This window comes from Serinus canaria, chromosome 22 (genome assembly GCF_022539315.1).
Source record: "Serinus canaria isolate serCan28SL12 chromosome 22, serCan2020, whole genome shotgun sequence".
NCBI lineage: Eukaryota > Metazoa > Chordata > Aves > Passeriformes > Fringillidae > Serinus > Serinus canaria.
The window spans coordinates 3951210-3971339 of NC_066335.1; the positions used below are offsets into that span (position 1 = coordinate 3951210).

Here is a 20130-nt window from a genome sequence, read left to right on the forward strand (position 1 = left end):
TGTCGTCCGTCACGTGCGCGCCGGCCGTTGAATGAATTCATTTAATCATTTTATTTTTTCTCCCGTACTAAAGCGGTGCTGCGGCCCAACGGCCGCGATCTCTCCGCCGACTCAAAGAGTCCCCCCGTCCCGCCGAGCCCCGCAGATCCCCGGGGCACAGCAGCGCTGCGGGGTTGCCCCCATGACCCGCCCTCCGTGCGGTGCTGCTGGGACCGGGGCGGCGGCGGCGGGCGCTGGGGGTGGGGAAGAGGCGGGGGCGCGGAGGGATCCGCAGGGGCGTGGCGCGGTTTGAAAGCGTGAGGCGGGACGGGCGCGGGCCCAGGTGAGGGCGGCCCGGCGGGGACGGGAGCGGGCGGCGCTCGGGAGGGCGCGGGGTACGCGGGGGACACCTGGGCGATACTGAGGGATACCCGGGGGGTACCGGGGAAACTCGGGGTGCGCTCCGGGCTTGCGGGGTGCGAGTGCCCAGGGGCCGGTACAGACCCGGGAGCCCCGCGTTGGGAGTTTCTTCCCCCCTCGGCCGTGGCTGTGACTGAAGCCATCGGCTTCCGCTGGGCCTCAGAGCAGAAAAAGAAAAAAACAAGAAAGAAAATGGTTGCCCAGGTGTTGTATAGCAGATTAATTTAGGTAATTTCATCTCTAAAAGTGCGCGTGTTTGCAGAAGGGAAGTTTCAGAGTTACGTTATTGGGTTGTACGTCATTAACTTAAGAAACTAACTGCGAAAAAACCAAACCTTTTCAAGTTTCTCCTTAAAAGCTAGTGGTAGTTTATAAAATACATAATACTAGGGTTTCTTCAGCTGATTTCTTTCCAAGACTTGTATTCTCTTTCTGCTGCTACTAATTAGTGTTATTAAAAGTAGTGTTAAACTGCTGATATTTATTGTAACGCTTGGAGCAAAGCAGTCGCAGTGTGCTGGTGATTATTGTATTTTATACACGTATTTTCTATTAATGTGACGTTTGACAGAGTGACATGACAGCCTTGTGGCTCCTCTCCCCTAGCCACTCCTTTGCATGTTTACAATGCAGGTTTTTATTGCTCTGTGGTTTTCTTTTTTGTCCTTGCCCCTTGTGTCCTTTCCCTGCGGGTTTTTGGGGTTAGGTTTATCTTCCCACCCCACTATTAAACACCTTGTCCAGGAAAAATGGAGATTTGGGAGAAACTTGAGTGTGGTAGGGAGCTCTTGCTCTTAGCAAGTAATAAGGTTTTATTTTTTTTTATTTTTAATAGGAATCTGTAATTACAGCAGCAAAGGCTGAGTGGATGTTCCTTCAGATAAGTGCCAAACAATGTTCAGAGGATCTAAAATTCCCCTGAAAGTTAAAGAAAATGAACAGAAGAAGGAGGCTTCTTTCCCTCTGTCAGGAGCCCAGAAGAGCTGCATAGTGACCCAGTCCAAAGTCACCAGACCATCCAGGAAGGAGAATCTCACTGATGGACACCAGACACGGTCACCAAAGTGTGTTCTGAAGTGCCCCAAAGGCCCCAAGGAGAACTGGTGTCCCCCGCAGGGGGCTGTTGTGGGCTGGCAGCTCCCTGGGGGCTGCTCTGGGCCTCTCAGGGGGGATGTGCTCCCTGTGCCCCCCTTGCCCTTCCACACCAGGGGGGATTTGCCCAGCAGCCCAGCTGTTCCCTTAGGAAGTGACTTCTCCACTCCTGAGAGGGACAAAGTGGAAGGAAAACCTGATTTTGGAGTGTCTGAGCAGAGGAAAAAGCCCATTGGAATTGCTGCTCTGCTGAGTCCTGAGTGTGGGATTGCTCGGGAGAGTTTTGGAACACGACCCACAGGTAAGGCTGGGGTGACAAATGGCTTTTGTCCTTCTCACAGGGGCTTCTCTAGCTCCTTTAGGCCAGTCTCATTCCACAGGCTCTAATTTAGGGAGATTCAGGTGATGAGAGTTGGATGTGCCCAGGAGCACTCCCTGAGAGGCTCTTGCTGCAGCATCGTTCCAGGACATCCCACACACCGGATAACAGTGCCATGTAACTCTTGGATCCTACTCAGTGAAATGCTCCCTGTTCATCTCTTCAGTTCATGAAGTGTCTTGGGTTTCACAGGGAATTGCAAGGGAAATTCTGCAAACACTGACAAACAATTGAAGAGCTGGAAGGCAGACTTGGTTTGTGATTATTTGATGTGCTCAGGAACGGTTCTTGGGCTGAGCAGGTAATTTTGGATCTTAGAATAAATACCATTAATCAACCTTAAAAAAAATTTAAAATTACCATTTTAAAGCTTTAGGTATTACAAAACATTTTTGTGGTTTGTGCTTTGTTGTTCTTTTTAACCTCTCCTCTTGTCCCCTTTTCAGGGACTTCCCCAACTTCACTGAAATTTAGGAGAAGATCGACCATTGGGTTGAGGGGATCACCAGAAAACAACACCCTGATCCGGTACCTGGCCCAGCAGAGGAGCAGCAGGCAGACAGAGCCTTTCACCCAGGTGGGTCCTTCCCAAATCCCTGCTGGGCAACTTCCATTCCCTCCAGGAGCCACCTTGTGCTGGGAGAAGGGGAGCTGAGTCCTGGCAAGAATCCAGCAGAAGGGACACCATTGATTTGCTGCTGTCCCTTGGGCACTGACTCCAGGGCATGTTCCAGGGTTTGTTTACACTGTGGAGGGGCTGGAATTTCTCCGTGTTGAGGTTGCTGATAAATGTTAATTTTTGTTGCTTTCCTGTGTTTGCTGCACTTGGTTTTTGGGTAATTAAAGTGTTGCTGTTTCCAAGTGAAGTCAATTTCAAGCGTGAGGGACTTGGTTAATCAGATTTTTCTTAACTTGAACTACCCTGGGCTGTCAGAAAGCAAATTCTAGACTAGAGGAACAGATCAAATGCAATAAAATGTTTATCCAGATTTCTGGATAAAGTTCCTTTTTTCCTTATTTTTTTTCTGTACAGATATAATTGCAGCCAGATTAAGTGCTAGATTCTTCGTGTTTTATGTCCAAGTGCAATTACAAAACACAAAGGCTGCAATGGTGAGGGAAGAAAAGCCTGATGGGATTAATTTTGTTTTGGCAGATCAGTCCTTTTAAACCTGCAAATGTGAGATCACTGAAGGACAAGATCAACACTTTCCAAGCCTCCTTTGAATCCCTGCAGGAAGCTGAGGGGGAGCCTGGGCTTTCTCACCTGGGGGAGCCTTCCCAGCCAGGAGGCTCCTGTAAGTTGGTTAAATGTCCTGGTCAGGGATTTGCCTGAAATATCAGAAATGAAACTAGAAATGCTTCTTCTAGAACAAAATCATCTTCCTCTGTTAGGCTTGGCACTGCTTGGTTTGGGGTTTGTTTGGTTTGATTAAATCATCTTAATGCACCCTGATTAGTGGTTTCTCTGAAAACTCATATTTTTGGGTCTCTGTGCTCAGTTTTAGTTCCTAGATTTGTACTTTTTGATGGATTTCTCAGCATTAATGTTTTTGTAGAGAGAATGGTTTTCATTTTACTTCTCTGTTATTGCTGACCTTAATAACATTTATATGAAAAGAATAATTTATTTTGTTTTGAAGGTTGGTAATGTAATTTTCAAAGTGGATCTAAAAAATGTGTTCTTCTCCCTGCCTAGAACATTTCCTGACTTTTTGCACCTCTTGATGGAAAAACACAAAAAGAGGATTCATTGAAAAACCTGAAGTTTATCTTTGTGATTTGTTCGGGTTCTGTTTTATTTTTCATTGATGCAGCCCAGAACAAAGCACCTTTTAAAAAAGAGCCAAACCTGGAGCAGTGGAGTGAAAAGCTCATGTTGGGCAACAGAGGAGCTGCTTTGAAAGAAAATTTAAGAGAAAATGGGACCAAGAGCAGCAGGAGTGAGCTCAGGATCTGCAGCATCTTGTCCCCACACCGAGCTGTGACTGTCACTGAGCCTGCTGCTGCACAGGTGCTTTGAATGGGGAGAATCCTCTCAGTTAGACATTAAAGCAGACAATCTCTTCATTTGCCATCTCTAATCCTCCTCAGCATTTAATTCACTAAGCATTTTCTAAGCATTTCCCTGGGTGTTTGGGGAAAATAAATTCAGCTGAAATAGTGAATGAGGAAAACTCTGACATCCTTGTCTGTGGGACTGAAACCCTGCATAGTTTGTGCTGTTGTAAAAATCCTGTAACTCTTTCTTTAGGAAGGGGTTTATGAGCAGCCAAATCCCATTAAATCCTTGGACCCTGCTGTAACTGGAGATACCCTGGAAACAGGCCATGGTAAGAGGATTCAGCACTGTTAAAATCTTTGTTAAATTCTCATTAGGAAATAAAAATATTGGTCAGGAAATGTTTCATTTGACATTTGTCACCTTGTCTACAATTTAGGATGCAGTAGAATCCTGATGTAACTTTTCATTCACATAGTGCTCCTTTTTAGTATGTTTTGTAAGTTTCTGAAAATAACAAATGTACACGTGGCACAAAAAGAGCCAGAATTTACAGACTGGTGCATTTCTGTGGGATGTTTCTGCACAGGGTCTGTGGAGATGTGTGTGCTTTTATACTCATGCTTTCAGCACTGAAGTTTTGTCCCTTTTCCAACACTTCAGTGTCCCAGCTGTGTGCTGGCCCTGAAGTGGACAGGAGTGAGCCCAGTGGCCCTGGGGGTGCTGTGCCAGAGCTCAGCACCAGGAGGGCTGGGGCTGTGGAGGGTGTGAGCCTGGCAGTGCAGGCTGGAGGCCAGGCCCCTGGCAGCCCTGCCAGCAGTGACCCCTGCCAGAGCAGCTCCCTGCTGAGATCCATCCTGAAGAGAACCCCAGCCAAGGAGCTCCTGGACAGCCCCAGGGCTGACTCGGGGCCTGCACCAAGGAGGAGCTTCCAGGTGCTTTGGGGATGGTTGCTGTGGCTTGGGAACGCTTTGGGAATGGTTTAATGCTGCTTGGTCATCCTGGCAGCTTTGCTTGGAGCTCTTGTGTTGGGAGAGGATCAGGGGTGACCCAATGGCACCTGCAGGCCCTGAAGGGGTGACAGGAAAAGCAGAGACTTGGCAAAGGTCTGGAGTGCCAGGAATGGCTTCAGACTGCCAGAGGGCAGGGTTAGGTGGGATGTTGGGGAGGAATTGTTCCCTGGGAGGGTGGGGAGGGGGATGGAATTCCCAGAGCAGCTGGGGCTGCCCCTGGATCCCTGGAAGTGTCCCTGGCCAGGCTGGACAGGGCTTGGAGAGCCCTGGGGTGGTGGGAGGTGTCACTGCCCATGGTTGGTGGCACTGGATATTTTAAGCCCCTTTCCCACCTGAACCATTCCATAATTCCATGAAATGAATGTTTTGGAGTTTTATTCATGCAGCAGACAAGGTTTGGTTAAGCAAAAGGACTGATAAGTAAATGCTACTTAGAGGACAATATTTTAATTAATCTTTATTGAACTGTATCTCTTAAATTGGACAGGAATACTTAAACAGTGCCATTGATGGAGGAGGTGATGAATCTGCTGCAGTCTCCAGTTGTGTAAAAGCCTCTGAACCATTGCAAACAGGTCAGATTCCCTTTTCTAAGAAAAAAATCCCTTGGCTTCCTTTATTTCTTTTTAAAATAAGTTTAAAATTGTGATGATAAGGTTTTTGCCTCTTTGCTAAGTCTGGTTATTGGTATTAATCACCACTGAATGACCTCTCTGTGGCATCCTGCTGATGACATGGGAAACAAGATTGCCAAGGAAAGCAATGTCTATCAGAAAAAATTAATCCCACCTCAAAACTTCAGAAAGCCTTGAGCACCTCAGTAGAATCCCTGATTTTTGAAGGAGCTTTACACTTTTCAGGTGAAACTTGGGTGACAGGTAGTTGTTTTTGGTCTGTTTCTTCCTTGATTTTTAAATAAATCCAGAGTGACAGTCCTGGCTGGCCTCACAGGCCATGTGAAGGTGGTGTTTTGCTGCTTGTTTGGGTGGTGATCTTTAGGAGTATATTGAAATCTATTGCAAAGCCTCTGCTCTCTGCCAGTTCCCCTTCACCCAGCTGTTCATTTCATTTTATTCCAACAGAGAGAGCTGACAGTCAGAGCTACAAAACACCAAAGAAGAAAAAAGTGACATTTGGGGAAGTTCTGAGCCCCGAAATCTTTGACCAGAGCCTGCCTGCCAACACCCCCTTGCGCAGAGGAGCCTCCCCAGGGCAGAGCCCCTGGGCAAGGCCGGGCCCCTCCGAGGAGCCTCTGCCCCTCCTGGACTTTGGCTGGGATGAAGTGAGTCTGTTGGTCTCTGTTCCCTGTGCTCAGTCCTTGGTCCATTCCCCCCCAGCCTGCTGGGTCTGGTGAAGAAATGGCTGAAGTGTGAAAGCAGAGTCTGCTTGGAGTTAAAGCATCACACTGGGAAGTTGAGTTGTTAGGAATTCTGAACAGCACTTTGGCCTGGAGAGCTGTTTCAGAAGGTTTCTGGACCTTGAAATGTTCCCCTTCACTTTTTCTTGTATTTTGCTGCTGTGTTTCTTTTTGCCACACAGAGCAAAGTTGTTTTCTTTAAGGAAACAAAGTAAAGCCACTTTGTCTACAAAGACTGATGGACAAGGTCCATCAAATATCTGCTGTAATTTATTGCTAAGAAATGTCATTTTTTGTTTGAAGGAAGGTGTTGAGCCTCTCCCAGAATTCCTGGAGGGTTCAGAAGCCCCTGCAGAAGCCCCTTCACCTGTTGAAATTGCAGAAGGTAACCCCCACTTGTGCTTTTATCAGTAGATAAGGAATCTTTTTATACCTGAAAACTGAAAGTTGAGGGTTTTGGTTTATTTTTCTGTTTGTATTTTTTTAATGCAGGGGATATATTTCAATTGTGCTAAAACTTAAATGCTAGCCTTTAAATGGAAAGGTTTTCTTCTGAAGCTCCTTGCAGTGGCTGCAGTTTTTGTCTGAGCTTTAGGTGAACTGGATCTTATTTAAACTTGTGATATCATTCTGTGGAAATTTTACTGCTTAAAGTAATTTTTTTTTGGAGTCTTGATTCTGCTACTGTAATTTTGATGACTTTTAAACAGCAACCCAACAACAAAAGAATTGAGAGTGGGTTGAGTGTATTTATCTATGAAAGCTCTGGATGTTCTAATTATTGTCACCAAATCCTCCCAAGCTGAGTTTTCCTCTGTTTTGTAGAGCAAGGTAGAATTTTTATCTTGCCATGTTTGATAGTCCTCAGGATTAAGTTTCTACTGAAGACTAAAGTGGCTGAAGTGCCTAGTATAGAAATTATGGATCAGATCATTTCCTCAAAAAGTGATTAACTTGCATTGGAACTGACTAAAAATCCTTTTTTTTTTTCATTTGTAGTAGCAGAGACTGACAAACCTGATGTGGTAACAACTCGTTCTTCTACTAAGAGGAAGGTGAGTTTCCTTGGTGATAAATTTATTTTGTTTATTTGAACTTCTTCAGGCAGAATTGTTCTTTTATCCTTCTTGATGCTTTAAAAAGTGTTTCCAGGCTCAGGTATGAGGATTATCTATGTCCAGGTATATGGACATACCTCCTGCTAGTGCCTTGAGGAAATGAGATTTTTCAGTGAAAGTGATTTTCCAGTTATTGAAAATACAGCCTGATCCTTAAATTGACAATTTCTATTGAATTTTCCAGAAGTGTTTCCAAATAATCTGACAAAATGTGTTGCTGGAATTTCAAGGCACAGAATGGATTGTACCAGAAGTGCTCTCAGACTTCAGTGCTGGAGACAGCTCTGGTGGGAGGGGAAGGCAACAAATAGAGGAATATACAAAAATAACCCATTTTCTTAAAAGAAAGAACTGAAGATGAAAGTTTCCTGTATTTTCATTATAACGCAAACAGGACTGTGGGAAATGAGTCTGTCATATTTAATTTAATTCCCAGTTGTGCCAACCCCTGAGGAGGTGAGAAGAGATTAACTCCTTTTGATTCTTGTGCCTGTTGGCCTGTGGTGGGTTTTCCAGGCAGCAGGTGCCCCAAGCACCCCCCTCCTGTTCCTCAGCAGGGCAGGGCCGTGGCACAGGACCCTGACTGGAGCAGCTCAGGAGCCACAAACACTGATAAGGACGAAGGCACTAAAAACCCAGGAAGGAGCAAGATCCAGAGACAGAAGAATCCAACCACAGCTGCTCCCAAGAAGACCCAGGTGAGTGCCAGCCACTGCAGTTGCTGAAGTCTGCTTTTATTTTTATTTATTTCCCTCTCCTTGTGTCCTACGGGATTATTTTGATCTCCCTGTTGCTGCCAATATTTTCTCCTTCGTCCCCATCTTGTTTTCCTGCATTTCCTGCCCCACCCCTTTTCCTTGCTGACTTGAGGGCTTGAATTCTTGTAGGGCCAAAAGGATCTTTTTGGGGATAGGTGTTTGTGTGTCACTTTTCAGACTTGAGGGCCAACAAATGAGTTTGTGGTTCTTGTGGAGCCATGTTAGAAAATTCTCTTTTGCTTATGAGTTTCTAGATTATTCTGTAGCTGGCAGAAGAAGTGGAACCTTCCTTTTAGGGGAACAGTTGTCATCCATCAAAGTCCAGTAATGGGTCACTTCCTGAAGAATATTGTAGAGGATGATTAAAATTTCACTGTGCTTTATTCTCCTCAATCTTTTCAGAGAAAAAAACCTCCCACCTATGGGAAAAGAAGAAAGAAGAAAGTCAAGAAATCTTTGTATGGGGAAAGAGAAATGGCTTCTAGGAAACCCCTTCTCAGCCCTATCCCTGAAATCCCAGAGGTTTTCTCTTCTGTGTCATCTCCAAACTCACCAAAGGCAGATCAACTTTTTACAGGTAATTTGGGTTTTAGTTTTGTTTTGCTTTGCTATTTCTGTTCCTTTATTTCAACAGTTATACAAAAATATTTTTTTGCTTTTAATTGCTTCTTTAATAGCAGAGTCTGGAGGATCTAATAAATTAATCATGTCCAGCTGATAAATTCAGTTCTTGTTGGACTCCAGTGTAAATGTGACAAAAGATGCACCTCTTTACTCTGGGTGCTGCTATTTCATAGTCTGAGCTGGTGAGTTGGGCATGAGGAGTGAAGGGATGGGCAGAGCTTTCTCTTGGGTTTGTTCTCCACTGTTTATGTGGGGTGGTTCTTTGGAAGGTTATTCTTATATAGATAAATAAGTGTAATAAGTAAAATAAAATACCATGAAGCTTTCTTGTACTGCATAAAGCTGTTGTGCATTCAGCCAATTAACCAATTAATCGATGTTTGCTCTTGTTCAGAGGGTGCAGGTCTGGGTGATCCCAAGTGCAGGGACTCTGCCCAGGAGCCCCAGGCTGGAAGGATGTGTGGGAAGGGGCTCTGTGCCCCTGGGCTCCTGGAGGAGGCAGCAGCCACCAGCTCTGGGCCTGCAGGCTCTGAGGTGCCAGGGAGCCTGGCATGTGCTCCTGGCACTGCTCCTGAGGTAACTGCTGGGCTCAGGGAGCACGGGGGGCATGGCTGGGGGAAAGCACTGGGGGTGGGTGAACTGGGGAGCAGGCAGCCTGCAGGCCATGAATCTGCATCCTTGGAAGGAGGGCTTGGGCATTCAGAACTCAGCTGAGCCTCTGAGCAGCCTGGGCCTGTTCAGGGGGTGCAGTGGGATGATCTTTAAGGTCTCTTCCATCCCTGGCCATTCCAGCATTCTCTGCTTCCCAAGCAACCTAAGTTTGGCCTCACACTGAAACAGAATCCAGCCTGCAGGATTCCCTGTCAAGTGCTGGGATTTTGGAGACTCACCTGGTGAGGAGCACAGTAGCCAGCTCAGCTGTTTGAAACCAGTTCTTATGGATTACTGGTGCCTATATTAAAATTTAAAAAAACCCTTGATTTTTTTTTTATCTCCCCAGTTTTCAAATGCTGTGCCAGATGCAGGAGGTGATTTTGATACATCTGATTATTTCCAGCAAGGCGAAGAGACTCCAGGTGAAAAAGAAGCAAAAGAAAGCAGTTCCTTGATAGAAAAGGAAGAATTACAAGGAAATCTCATAGCTGGGCTGGAAATTCTGGAACAAGAGGATGTGCAGGAGGGGGCCCAGAGATCCAAGTGTCCTCAGAAGGATTCTGTCAGACGTGATCCAGCAAGGAGAAGAAGAAGAAGCAGCAGTGCCTTCTACTTCCCTCCTGCTGAAAACTTGGAAATAACTGGGGCTGATCTTCCAGTTTGCTCTTACAGTGTGGAAGAAGCTTTGTCAGTGCCCCAGGCAAAGGAGGGATCCCTGCAGGCCTGCAGGAGGAGGAGCAGGGCCAGTGCTGAGGTCAGGGTGAGGCGCAGCATGAGGCTGAGCAAGGATGCAGGCAGTCAGGGACTTGCCTGGATTCAGCTTCCCAGTGAGATTCCCAGGGAGCCTCCCCTCCCAGCTGCTCCCAAAGGCAGGAGAAGCAGCAGCACATCCATCCTGGCAGGATCTGAGAATGTTCAGCACAGGGAACAAAACCTCCTCCCCTTCCCAGCCCCAGGGAAGGAGAATGAGCACTCTGCTCCCCTTGCTGCAGGTCCTGGCAGGAGGTGGAGGAGGAGAAGCCTCTGTGAAGCCACAGCTCAAGAAACGCCCTGGGCTCCCACCCAGAGAAGGAGAAGCACAAACTCTGTGTGTGGGAAGGACAGGAGTGACCAAAAACACTCGGAAGCAGCAGAAACTCTTGAGCTAAGATTGAAAGATGTTTCAGGCATCTCTGATTTTCTGAAGTGAAGGTGCTTCTTAGGCCTTGTGTTGTCTCTCAAGTGCAGTTTTCTTCTCTTTCCCAGTTGTATTTCCTCACGTATTTTCTTAATCATTTTCTGGATAACTTAGAACTCATTTTCCTTGTCTTGATGCCTTAAATGCTTGAAGATCTGAACTGTGTGGCAGACTGGCTCAGAGCATTTGTCTGGTACACTTACAGCACCTCATGAAGAGAATTAAAAAACTCTCCCTGATAAATGTGGATTTGTCTTTAGCAGCTAAACCAGAGTCAAATGTGTCCTTCCAGCTACACTTAGTCCAAGGCTTTGTTTCCCATGAGTGTGACCATTGCTGTTGAAATCTGCATATATTTCCTTCTAGATTGCAAAAATACACTCAAAAGAGATTGTCTGCAATGAATAAAGGAATCACTTGCTCCCCTTTCAAGAAGTGGGAAACCTGTTTCTATCTTCTGAAAAGGCTTTGGGCATGAGCAGAGGTGGAGTTCCTTAGGGTAAGATTTAGTGTTAGAGTTCATGAACAATTCTCTGGGGGTCATTAAAGAAAAAAAAAAGCTTTTAGGTCTTTATTTGTATGAATTCATCTAACAAATGAAATTGGCTGAGGGGAGAGAAGCATTCCTCACCAGGAAGGCCGTGCCTCGTTTCCAGCCCTTCCCAGCCCTGTGTGTGTCCTGAGTCCATCCCCTGCTGGCCTCTGTCACCTTCCTGCTTGGAGCACTGAAATAAAGCTTTGCTGCTGCTTTCATTTTTCATCCTGGGGTGTTCCAGCCCAGAGGGATGTCCGTGCCAGCCTGGAGGAAATGGCTTTGTGTCCAACACAGTCCCTTCTGTGACCTGCTTTTTACCAAGAGTGATGTGGGATAAAATCCTTTATGTACTTGGCTGCTTTTATAGAGCTTGAAAGAAACCAGAGCCGTTGGATTTTTATACCTCTTTCTCCCAAGACAAGAATTCCTAAAGCAACTTGAAAGAAACTGCAGTGTTTAAGCTGTTTGAGTTACAGAATCATTGGGGTTGGAAAAGAGCTTTAAGATCAGAGTCCAGCACTGCCCTGTGGCCCATAAACCACGTCCCCAAGTGCCACATCTCCATGTCTTAAATCCCTCCAAAAACAGTTGCCTTCATGTTTGGCTTGGGGATTTGCTTTGGGGTTAGGTTTGGAAGCAGCCTGGGAAGAGTTCTGGGCTGGATGCTGTGCTTGGCTGCCAGGAGAGGGCAGCCTGGGCTGAGCTTTCTGCTTGAAGGGACCTGCAAAAGATCGTGGACAAAATCTGAGAGGCTGGCTGAGGTTATAATGTAAAGCTTTAAAATTGAGTAAATTAGTAAAAATAGCTGCTCCTTTTACTGTTCAAAGCAGCAACTGAGCTGGGATTAAACTGGGAAAGTGAAATGCTGGGCTGGAATCAGGTGTGAGTTTCATCTGGAAATCACTGTGCCTGAGCAGTCAGGTTGTACTTGAGCTGTCTAGGGGTCTCTGTGCAGCTTTTGGGTACTAGATCCAGCACTGGGTGACACTGGAGCTGTCACATCCTGAATGTCAGGCAATAGTGAGACCAAAGAGTTGACCTGGAGGAAGAGACAGTAAATTCAAGTGTTGGATACAAGAGGGGTCAATCCCAACTGCTGGCCAGAGCTCTGGGGGTGCTGCCCTGGGTCCAGCCCAGCAGCACAGGGAGCTCTCCAAGGTTCCCTGAGGGCCTCCCCAAGTGCTCTTCACCTGGGAGGTGGAGGAGAAGAACAAGGGGAAGGAGGGGAAAGCAAAGCTTGGATTTTCCTCCTGGCACAGCTGGGTGGAAAAGGGTTGTTAGGGATCATTTGTGGATGCTTGATGGCAGTGGCAGGGTGAGGAAAGCTACAAGAAAGGAAGAGGTTGCAGTTCTTTCCAAGAGTTGCCTACTTCTTTATGGTGCTTTTTAGTTCCTTTTGTCCTCTGGATAGAATTTATCCTCAACATATTTTGTTTTCTTAATCTGGAGAGGATTTGAACAGGTCTTCAGCTGTGCAGAAGGTGCAGAGGTGGGGGGCAATAATCTGTTCTCCACATCTGCACTGAGAAGGACAAGAAATGTGTTTTAGTCAGAGGGAAAAGTCTCTGTTAAACATTAGGGGAAAGTTCTCACAGCAGTGATGGCCAAGCAGGGGAACCCAGGGCCCGGGGAAGTGTGGAATCTCCATCACTGGAGCCTTCAGGAGCAGATTAAACAAATACCTGTCAGGAATGACAGATGATCCTTCCTGGGGTAGGGATAGGCCAGGATGGCCTCTGGAGGCTCTGCCTGTGTTTTCTGGTTGTGGAGATGGCAGGAGCTGCTGTGGGGCTTGCTGAGCAGCCCAGACCTGGGCAGGGATCTGTGGTAGAGAGGGAGCTGGGTCATGGCTCAGCTGGGGGAGCTGCAGACTCCAGAGCTCCTCGTGCGAGGCCCCTGCAGCACCTTGGGGCTTTAAACAGCCAGATCTCACCTGCTCTGCCTCGGAGCAGGAGCTCCCTGAACTCCTGAAACTGGGACCTGCACCTGGTGCCTGTGCTGTCACACAGGGCTGGGAACAGCAGGGTAATTCCATGCTCCCATCTGCTTTTCCAAAATCAACATTTCCCTGAGAATGACCAGCAGCCTCCCTGCCCTGTGCCAGCAGCTCTTCTGGAGCTGTGCCTTGTCTTAGTGGCCGTGCTGGGGGGAGAGAAAATGAAGTCAAGGTGTGACAGCAGAGGGGTGGCAGGACTCTCTCAGTTTGTGCTTCTGGTTTCCAGCTCTGCCTGAAGGAGGTTCCAGTGGTTTTATCCCATTTCTGTGTGCTGAGCTCCAGCTCAGACTGTGTCTTACAGTGGCATCTAAATAAATCCATGGCATTGCCATTCCTCTTCCAAAGCGAGGCTCTTCTCCCTTTGGAGGGCTTTTATAAAGATGAATTTGTGTTTAAAACACTTCCCTGCTTTCATTTGTGTGGACTTTAAATGACTTCAGGCAGGTAGGAGCCAGCCCTGAGTGTGGATTGGTGAATAATTGCATTTAGCAGCTCCCCACGTAATTGCTGCTCTGACTGGCAGGGAGGACAAGTGCTGGGGCTGCAGAGGCTGATTGTTTGGCTGCTGTGTAATTATGATGTTGTTAATAAGTAAGAGTAATTACACATCACTTCTGTGAAGTGCAGTGGTGATGGATGTTCAGAGCTGGATATCTGGCAGCTATTTCACAGCTGGAAAAGTCTCTGCTTCACTTTGCTCAAGGTACAAAGAACAATCCCTATCCCTGAATTCTCCAGGAGGTTTTCAAGGGAAAGCGTTAAAGTTCCCCAGGAATTATTCTAAGCCAATATTTTGCCTTAATTAAGGTGCACATAAGTTATAAAAGTGGGGGGTGAGATGACCAAATTTCTCCCAAATGACTTATTAAAAGTTGAAATAAATTTTTCTCATCCTGACCTGATAAGCAGGGGGAAAAAATAACAAGAACTGTATATGCAATTTTTATTTATTTCACTTTAAAAGAATTGTAAATAAATCTGGTTTTTAGCTGATTTTTTCCTACTTTATTCTGACTAATGAGCAATAGAAGATGCTGAAACACCCGAGTGCTGCCTGGAAATGTCACTGCTGTGGGTTTGCCTGGGTCAGTTGTTGTTCAGAAATGTTTAGAAAGTTTGTGCTTGACTCTTCCTCCTCCTCACTGTGAATCCTCTCACTCTCACTTTAGTGATGAGCAGGGAAGCAAAGAGCAAGGATTGGTAGAGCTGTGGCCAAGGAGGGGGAGAAAGGGGGAAATTCCCCTGAAGAATGACAGGGATGGCTTCAACAGGAACACAACAGCCAGGGGAAGAAATTGCATTTGCAAGCTGCCAACAGCTAGGTTGAGCACTGGAAATAAATGAAAAATAGTGGGGTATTCCTTCAACGTGGTTCTAAAGTGAGGAGGTAAAATCCAAATGTTTTCAGTCAAAATCTGGTCCAGTTTCCCTGCGCCCCTGTGGAGGAGCTGGAGCTGGGCTGTGGCTGGGAGACAAGCAGCTAATGTATTAGTTTAGTAATTAACTCCTGTAAATTGTGCATAACAGAGCAATTAACTACTTTAGCCAGGCTTGAGAGGGGGGAGCAGGAAAACCTGGTGCTGTGGGAGTGAGGGCATGGAACAGATTCCCTAGGCCAGGCCTGCAAACCCGGTGTTAGTCTTGGTTTATTTCCAGTGACCCCTTGACTCCCATCTTCCTGCCCCCTGCCCGGGCTCGGGGCTGGTCAGGCAGCTCTGTTTTTGGAAGGCAGAGGAGACAGATATAATGAATGGCTTTTATTGTGCAATATTTCAACTCCTTTTTGACTGCCTTCGGATGGGATGGAAAATGTTCCACCCCGCGCCGCAGCCAAGATAAATAAAACTTATTCCCCAAACCTGGCTGTGTGCTTCACTCAAACTGGCAGTAGTTAGAGCCCCACTCTTAAACAAGAATTTAGTTTGACAATTTTTAGGCCTTGTTCAGCTGAATGTAACGGCCAAAGAAAATACTTGGGGGGAAAAAAAAAATTAAATGCATGTATTTACAGCTTGCAGGTGGCATTAATTTTTTGGGGGTCAGACTTTTTAGGTTTAAGGATCCCTGTAAAGTTGGGCTGTAGGGTAGGTTTTTAAAAAACATTCTTAATTGTCTTTTTTCTTTTTAAATTAGTTTTTTTATGAGAATAGTCACTCTGAAGGAAAATACATTTTATGTAGCTCCCTGATGGGTGATAAATCGTTGTGATTTAAGGCTTTAAGAGTTTAGGGTCTACCAAGAACCTGAAAAATCTGCAGCCACAAGCCCCAGCAAAGGAGCAGTAAAAGCTCTCAACAGAATCCTGCAAAGGATTCCTTCAAGTCCACTGAGTTGGGTTTAAATTCTTTATGGAGCCTTTACTGCTGGCTTTCAGCATTGCAAGCAGGGCAGAGCAGCCCTTGCTCTGCAGCTGAGATATTCCATGCTGTGCAGCATGTTTAATGGTCTGGACAATCCTATTTATTGATAATAATAATAATAACACCTTTGAATTCAGTCACCATGTCCAGAGTTCTCTTGAGAGTGAGCAATGAAGGAGTTAAAATTGAATAACCAAAGCAGCCCCCTCCCCACCCTACAAAGCTTTTGTTCCTCACAATCCCTCTCTACAAGCAAAACCCCTTTGAACAGATAAAATGCAAAACTGAATATTTTAAAGATAAATGAGCCTGGTTTTCCATCCTGATGATGAAATTGTTAACAGTTACCAAGTGCTTTAAAGTCTGAGGAGAAGCTGCAGCACAAATGGTGCCCATTCCTCGTAGGCCCTGGTGATGCACTAAACTGAACAAGGCAGGAGTTGGAAAATGAGGAGTTTTATCCCCTCTGTGCTCTGGGTTTGGGCTCGTGCTGTTCTTGAATTGAGTTGTTGCTCCTTTTCCTTGCTCTTTGTCTTGCCAGCACATGGAACATCGGGGTGGAAACCAGGGATCCAATATCCCCATCCCTTAAATCACCTGGCTTACACTGGAGATAAAAACCTCACCCTGCCATAAATAACCTGCCTGGGGCACCCAAATGTTTGGACAAACAAATGCCTTCAGTCCCACGTTCAGCAGGTCAGAAATGCTGGGCTCTGGCAGTAAATAATATTCACTAATGCAAATCTATTAAGGTTCTAAGGGAATTCACATTTGAACTGGGATTTGGAGCTGTTGAGTGGCCTCGGGTGTGCCATTGAGGAAAATGTAATTGTGTGGGTACAAATATTAATGAGGAATAAAAGGGTCATTTTACTTTTTCCTCAAGAAAAAAAAACCCCTAAAGTACCCAGGGTGTGTTTTGCAAGGAAAGCTTTGTAAGGTTTATGTAAGGAGTAGGTAATGTGTATGTGGAGCTTATATCAGTGCATGACATAATCCCAGCTCTGGAATAGAATCCCTAAATGTTCATTTCACATTTGTTTTTCCCTGCTCTCCCCCTGCTTGTTCCTCTCAGAGCTCAGTTGTCTGGGGTTTTCCTGCCTCAGGTTTGGAGTGTGCTGCTCCTGCTCTGCCTCTCTTGACTTTCTGTGTCCCCAGTGCTTCCTGCCTGTGTTTAACACCAATGTCCAGCCACAAAAGTGACCAATTTGTTCAGAGAGATGGTCCAGAAAGGGGCCCGAGCAGTCGGGAGCACAGGGAAGAGGTGTACACAGAAGCTGAGCAGGGAAAGGCTGGCTGGCAGGAACTTTTCCTGCTCCTTGGCATGGTGCCCTCTCCAAGAGCCACAGAAAGCCTCGTTCCCAGCCAGGCCCGTGGGCTTTGCTGCCTTGGAACTGTCCCTTTGGGCAGGAGTTAAGAGAATGATCAGGCTTTGGGCAGAACTAAACCTGTGGTTTCCTCCTGACACACAGAACAGCCTGGGCCTTAAATTGTTCCTCTTTTATTAGCAAGGCAAATATCTGCTTCTGAAAATGTCTTTTTTCCCTCATTCCATTAAGGACTGGGGACTTGGGCTGGTAGTCGAGGAGAAGCCTAAAACCAAATCCTAAAACTTTCCATTTCCATCTTTTTAGCCTGCCTCACTTGCAGCCTTGAGCACAGCACAACTGGTGTGCCTGTGCCAAAAGCTGTTTAAACAATATTAAGATGTTTTCTTCAAACTTCTCCCTAGGAAGATACTCTTTTTCGAGAGGAATGTTTTCCCTGGAGCATTACATCATGAGCTGGTTCAGTTCTTGGAGGAAGAAATTGGACCAAATGGTGGGGAAGGTCTCCAGGGGAAACATATTTCTGCTGTTGAGTATTCCCCCCAGGAAGCTCAGAAAGCGCTCACGTATTCCCGTGCTGTCCACATTTAGCCTTTCACCTTGCTGCAGCTGAGCACAGGGAAAGGGGGGCTGGACTTTTTTTGAGGAAATTTGACCCTTCTTTGTTTTTGTCATTACATTTCCCCCTCTCTCCTTGTACCTGTGATCTGAGCTGGGGTGAGGGGTTCTCTCCGACAGTGACGCTGCTGAAGGTGCTGCGGGTCTGTGTGCGAGCTGCTAATGAAATCTTAATTAGGGAAACTTCCTTGGAAACTCTGGATTTAGGAGGCTTTTGGAGGATTAAAATGAGAGGAACCTCTGAGAAGAGCAGAGGATGGAAGGATTTGGGTGGATTAATGGGACAATGTGAACCATGTTGAGCTGGAGCAGGATTGTGTTTCCTCCTGTGTGGGGAGCATTTCCCCATCAGCCAGGGAGGCTCCTGATGAGGTTTCCTACAGCAAATGAAACTCTCAGAATGAGGAAAAATCTACTCCTTAAATGTAGTAGTGCAGATCAACAGGGTTTTATTATTATGACTTTTTTCTCATATGGCAGCTCTTCTCTGCAGAATTCTTCTTTGAGAGCTGATAATCTGAGTTCACACTTTGGTTTGAAGGCAGTCAAGGACCTGAGAGCAAGTTGGACTTGGGAGGTTTTGAATTGTTTATCTTCAGCTCACACAATTTCCTTAGAGGATATCCAATGAAAATACAAACCAGCAGAATAAAACTTGGAAGAAAAACTCTCTTGGGCAAAAATGCCCCAGGGCAGGGCACTGAGTGGTTCAGGAGTGGCTTAAATTGGGCTGTGGGGATGAATTAGAGAAATCTGAGCTGTGTGTCCCAGACTGGTTTGATGGGCACAGGCAGAATTTTCATATCCAAACCTTTTGTTTTGCACCTTCAACAACTTGGAAAAAGCAAAGCCAGGCAAAACTTTATTTATTTGGTTTTCTCACTTAAAGGTTCTGACACTTGAAGATCGTAAGAGGTTGGAGCGAAGGTCAAGCCTTGCAGAAGTTTCCTCCAGTTTTATTTGATATCTAATTTTTCTAAAATTTGGGGTTTGGCTGGGGTTATTTTAAGGAAAAAAAATCACAGACAAATTTTTAATTGTTCCTAGCAAGAGGGCCAGTGAAGCTGGGTAGCTGCTGAGGGCCTGGCACTGGAATTGGTGACTGGGAATTGGCACAGGCTTGGGGAGGACTTTGGCCAAGCCACGTTTCAGCTCTGTGAGGAAGCTGAAGACAGAGTAATTACCCAGAGCTCATTAGTGCTGCATCCAGGTGATGAGGTCATTCCATGGCAAAAGGAGGAGCAGATAATTTCATCTAATGGAAGAGTTCAGGGCTCGGAGCACCCTGGGACACTGGGAGGTGTCTGTACCCATGGGAGGGGTGGCACTGGATGGGCTCTAATGCCCCTCTCACCCAAACCATCCACGAATCCCTGAAGGCTGGACTCTCCTGCCACTTTGATTTTAACTCACAAACTCATTCTGATTGCAGCAAAGTCTTTGTTTGAATGTTTCCCAGAATTTGTGGTTCAAACCCCACTTTTTCAAACTCTGAGCTCTGTGGATGTGAAGCCAAAGGAGCCACTCCATCTTCCTGCTGCTGGGAACTGAATGGGAAAAGATGAACGTGCAAAGATGGATTTCCTTCTGCTTCCTTTCTCAGCCATTTTTTCAGTGCAGAACAAACTTTTTCAAAGTGATTACACCAGATGATTTAACAGCACGGCCAAATAGTCCCTGTTGATTAAGATGGATGGGGGCTGTATTTGGAACAATTGTAATTAAAACTCCCGTGGCAAGCAAGGAAAAATAACAAATTAATAAGAGCTTATGGGGGAACTCTTCAATTGAAGAGTGTTCTGAAAATCCCAAATTCTGTAACATGGATAAAATTTTAGTTTATTAAGGCTTTCGACATTATTAAAAACTCAGGCTTGGAGTTAATATTTTGATATTTGTTACTTTTAAACATTAAAAAAATTATAGCATGAAGATCTGAATTTTTCAATGCAGAATAAACATTTTCTGTTAAATTTCTAGGAGATGGGCTATGCTTGTGGTCTGGTTTTAATCATCTTTTTACCTGATCCATGTGAAAAAAAGTCTTTCTATCACAAAAGCATTTGATCCCTGGATTGCATTTTCTGTCTTGGTCAGAATATACTGAAATAAATACAAAACTTAGATTTTCTCTCTCAAAATTCACTGCAAACAAAGTCTGCATGGTCTGACCGGCATCACAATGACCCCTGGTCCTCTCCTTGTTCTGCTGCCACCATCCCAGAGCCCTCTTGCCTTTGCACAGCCCATTTGCACACCCGTGCCTCACTTTCTCCATGTGTAAAATGAGGTGTCCCCTCTTGAAGGCAGTAGAAATTCTGTTTATCTTGGGGAAAGCCTCTTTTACTGCCCCTCTCTGAACCATTTCTGTGTCATTTCTGTCCCTGGGGGCAGAGGTGAAGTCACAGCACTCCTGCCCCTGCTGCTCAGGTGCAAGCACAGAAAAAGCCCCGGCCATTTAAGGTCTGGGGCTACTTTTAGGAGAGAGGTGGCTTGTTCAGCTTTTGCAAGTCCTTAAGATAATGTCTTTTAGATCCGTGATTGATTTATTTGATATTTGTGCAGTTGGCAGGGGGATTTGAAATATAACATAAGCACTTCCTGAGATGTCAGGGCTGCGATGTTCGTGGTCTGAACAAGGATGTAATTCATATCTGCAGGTGCTTGCTCTGGTATCAAACACTCCAATCACATCATGCCTGTGGAATCTGGAGCTC

At 45.8% G+C, this 20130-nt stretch overlaps 1 protein-coding gene across 6 annotated transcripts; it reads left to right on the top strand.

The window, feature by feature from the left end:
• Positions 1-252: 252 nt before the first annotated feature.
• On the top strand, positions 253-11136 carry CDCA2 (cell division cycle associated 2). Of its 6 annotated transcripts, none has more exons than XM_018922705.3 (15): positions 253-322; positions 1235-1792; positions 2317-2447; positions 3027-3168; positions 3688-3884; positions 4125-4203; positions 4536-4807; positions 5373-5460; positions 5968-6167; positions 6546-6627; positions 7242-7297; positions 7915-8058; positions 8521-8695; positions 9137-9318; positions 9743-11136. In XM_018922705.3, the coding sequence occupies exons 2-15, from the start codon at positions 1294-1296 to the stop codon at positions 10583-10585; spliced, it is 3090 nt and encodes a 1029-aa protein (XP_018778250.3). In that variant the 5' UTR covers positions 253-322; positions 1235-1293; the 3' UTR covers positions 10586-11136. The 6 variants fall into 6 exon arrangements, with proteins under 6 accessions (XP_018778250.3, XP_018778252.3, XP_018778251.3 ...); XM_018922707.3 differs by having other exon boundaries at positions 312-374; XM_018922706.3 differs by lacking the exon at positions 253-322 and adding an exon at positions 382-627.
• The last annotated feature ends 8994 nt before the right edge of the window (positions 11137-20130 follow it).

Excerpts from the sequence above, each read along its gene's own strand:
- CDCA2 (XM_018922705.3), top strand. The coding sequence starts at position 1,294 with ATGTTCAGAGGATCTAAAATTCCCCTGAAAGTTAAAGAAAATGAACAG. Across the intron at positions 6,168-6,545 it reads TGGACTTTGGCTGGGATGAA|GAAGGTGTTGAGCCTCTCCC; the intron begins GTGAGTCTGTTG and ends TTTTGTTTGAAG. Across the intron at positions 6,628-7,241 it reads ACCTGTTGAAATTGCAGAAG|TAGCAGAGACTGACAAACCT; the intron begins GTAACCCCCACT and ends TTTCATTTGTAG.